The 2,877-nt window shown below is 44.6% G+C and overlaps 1 protein-coding gene across 1 annotated transcript; it reads right to left on the minus strand.

Annotated features, from left to right (window-relative positions):
• Nucleotides 1–346: 346 nt before the first annotated feature.
• PtA15_8A246 (uncharacterized protein) lies at nucleotides 347–499 on the minus strand (the record flags this gene model as incomplete). Its single annotated transcript, XM_053171655.1, has 1 exon — nucleotides 347–499. The coding sequence occupies one exon, from the start codon at nucleotides 497–499 to the stop codon at nucleotides 347–349; it is 153 nt and encodes a 50-aa protein (XP_053022897.1).
• Between the last annotated feature and the right edge of the window lie 2,378 nt (nucleotides 500–2,877).

Genomic DNA, 2,877 nt, shown 5'->3' on the forward strand with positions numbered 1-2,877 from the left:
ATTACAAATTTTAATATGGGACGAGATAACGATGACTCACCGGTACGCTGTCGAAATGGTGGACCGGTCTCTGCGCTCCCTCCGGGAGTCAGACAAGCCGTTTGGCGGTATGCAAGTGATTTTTGGTGGCGATTTCCGTCAGACGTTGCCAGTGGTTCAGGGAGGAGATATTTATTCGCAAGGTGCCGCCAGCCTCGTTGGCTCTTACTTGTGGTCTTCGATACGCAGGTATAGTCTCACAGGCAACATGCGACTCTTGGCAGTGTGCCCAAGACCTGCGGTCGGAGAGATAGACGGCGGCTCACAACATTTCTCAGAGTGGTTGTTACACGTCGGGTCTGGAAGCTCAATGGTGAACAACACAGAGGTAATTTCCATAGGTTCTGTCCCCGTAATGACCAACCGAATCGAGGGTGCTGTCATGAAGCGTCTTATCAAGTTTGTCTACGGAAATTTGGATTCGATGCGGGCTTGCGGTCACGATGATCAACTCGCTCATTTTTATAAATCACGCGCAATTTTAACACCGTTGAATGTAAATGTGGCGCTGCTAAAATCCATGTGTCTGGCTTCTTTACCTGGAAGAGCGATCGACGTTCGAGGAGTCGATCAAGTTCTCAGTGACTGCGAAGAAACAATTGGGCCAGAGTCGTTGTTTAACACTGAAATTCCTGGATTTTCAATGCCATCTCTCCAGCTCAAAGAGGGGATGCCGGTGGTTTGCATCCGGAATTTGACTCTCGGCAGCGGTCTTTGCAACGGCACACGGCTCTTGATCAGAGGGATTCAACCCCATGTCCTGAAATGCGAAGTGATGACAGGACCCAAATCAGGAGATATAGTTCTTCTGCCAAAAACGGTCTTAATCCACGAACCTGATCAGTCGTGTGCAACGAGATTTTCCCGGTGCCAATTCCCGATTTACCCGGCTTTTGCAATGACCATAAACAAGGCCCAAGGACAAACTCTTGACCGGGTTGCGGTGTATCTTCCTCAGCCGGTTTTTGCGCACGGGCAATTATATGTGGCCCTGTCGCGGGCCACGAGTCGAGAGGGCTTGCATGTTGGCATTGTTGCACAATTGAATATTTCTTTGGAGACAACAAATGTTGTTAACTTAGCTGTTATCAAGACAGCGGTCTCGTGAATATACTGTATGAGGTGTATCTCAGAGTTCTTGGTAAGTGTGTTCTCAGAATTGTTTTTGTTGTTAGTTTGTTTTGTACTTGTATTTGTAGCGTATTGTCCCCACTTGATAGTTTCTGAATTATCATTGTTAGCTATGTTTTAGCGTGAGTTTTTGTGAAATTGCACTATTTATTACATTGTTCATCTTTTGATTGGTCCGCGGCGTGTTGCCCAGCAATTGAGCATGATACCTGTGGTGAATAGTGTTGCTTTTGTGTGATATGTCTCTGCGGTGAGGCGGCGCAGCCGCGATTTCACTAGTAACTCAAGAAAATCATGTATCACATTGATTTAGGGCTTGTACCATAGGCTTCAATTTTGCAAAATTGCCACTTTTCTTGTCCTCTACACAATAGTCAAAAATAAGAGGAGGGTTCAATTGTTAAAATTCTTGACTTTTGGGCCCAAGGCTGTCCTTTGGTGATGTTCAGTTTTAGTTTGAAGAAGTATTGAGGGATATAGATTTGTAAAAATGGAATTTTCATGCCCTATGGTACAGGCCCTTAGGGGCAGACTAAATGCACTACCAAACTTTACTACATGTACTCCAAAAAATTGGACTGAACATCAGTCTACTCCAAGAAATTTGGAGTGGACTGATGTTCACTCCAAGAATTTTGGAGTACAGCCCAGGTGCACTAGAACATCTGGGGACAGAATGATCCTTACGTCTCAAGACAGGACCTCCCCTACAACAAAATACACCACCCCAAAAAGGATGGCAATGAGTGCACATTGCCATGCTCTAACATTTCTCTAACACAACTCTTATATGTATCTTACTGTGAGAATTCCAGCTTAGGGGAACGGTGTTGAACTCATAAAATGAGAAAGACATCGGGAACTGAATCAGCTGCGGAAAATGGTAAGCAAAGGCGAACCATATTCCGCAGTCCAAGTCTGAGCCGCGGGAGTTAAACTAAACTGTATTCATCTTTTGATGTAAACAGGTTCAACACCCACGAGCAGCAAGATTAAGCCAGTGGATTATCCCGGCGCAAAGTCACTCATCGAGAGGATCACAACCAGCGCCAAAGGTATGCGGATGTTGATACCTTAAGGTAGTAGATCAGATAGGAGCTAACGCACTATTCCCCTTCTCATAAAGACAACCTAGTTGTAGGAGAACAGACCGGACCCACCAATACCGCACAACAAGCTGGTAAAACAATCGGTGAGTGTCTTGTGTTAAAAGCCTCGAAAGCGAGACAAAAGAGAAGACACTGACACAAAGCTGTTTCAATAACAGACAGTGTTAAGTCTCTTCTCGATCGTCTCGCCGAAGCGAAGTGAACAATCACTTAGGCCAAAAGGCTCACAAGAGTAAGAGAAAAACTCTACCACCAATCCTAGAAGAGAGCGGTAGAAGACTAACGTCCAACATGCACCGTGATTGACTTGCAGAGACAGAGAACCGCATACGGGTCTCTTTTCCTTTATCTCATCTATCTATCTAACAATCTCTAGTAGAGAGCGGTCTTGCTCCTGCTCTTAGGTAAAGCGCTCAACTCTGCTTTATTTAATTCCTCAAGAATAAACCTATTGTATCTACAAGATTAGTTTTATCTGATACAATGAAATCTCTTAGTTCTTTGAAATCTTTCACTTACTTCCCTCAAAAACACCTCTTACTTTCCTGAAACAACCCTCTTACTTTCCTCAAACACCCGCCACCACCCCAAAAAGAAA

Source organism: Puccinia triticina, chromosome 8A (genome assembly GCF_026914185.1).
Source record: "Puccinia triticina chromosome 8A, complete sequence".
NCBI lineage: Eukaryota > Fungi > Basidiomycota > Pucciniomycetes > Pucciniales > Pucciniaceae > Puccinia > Puccinia triticina.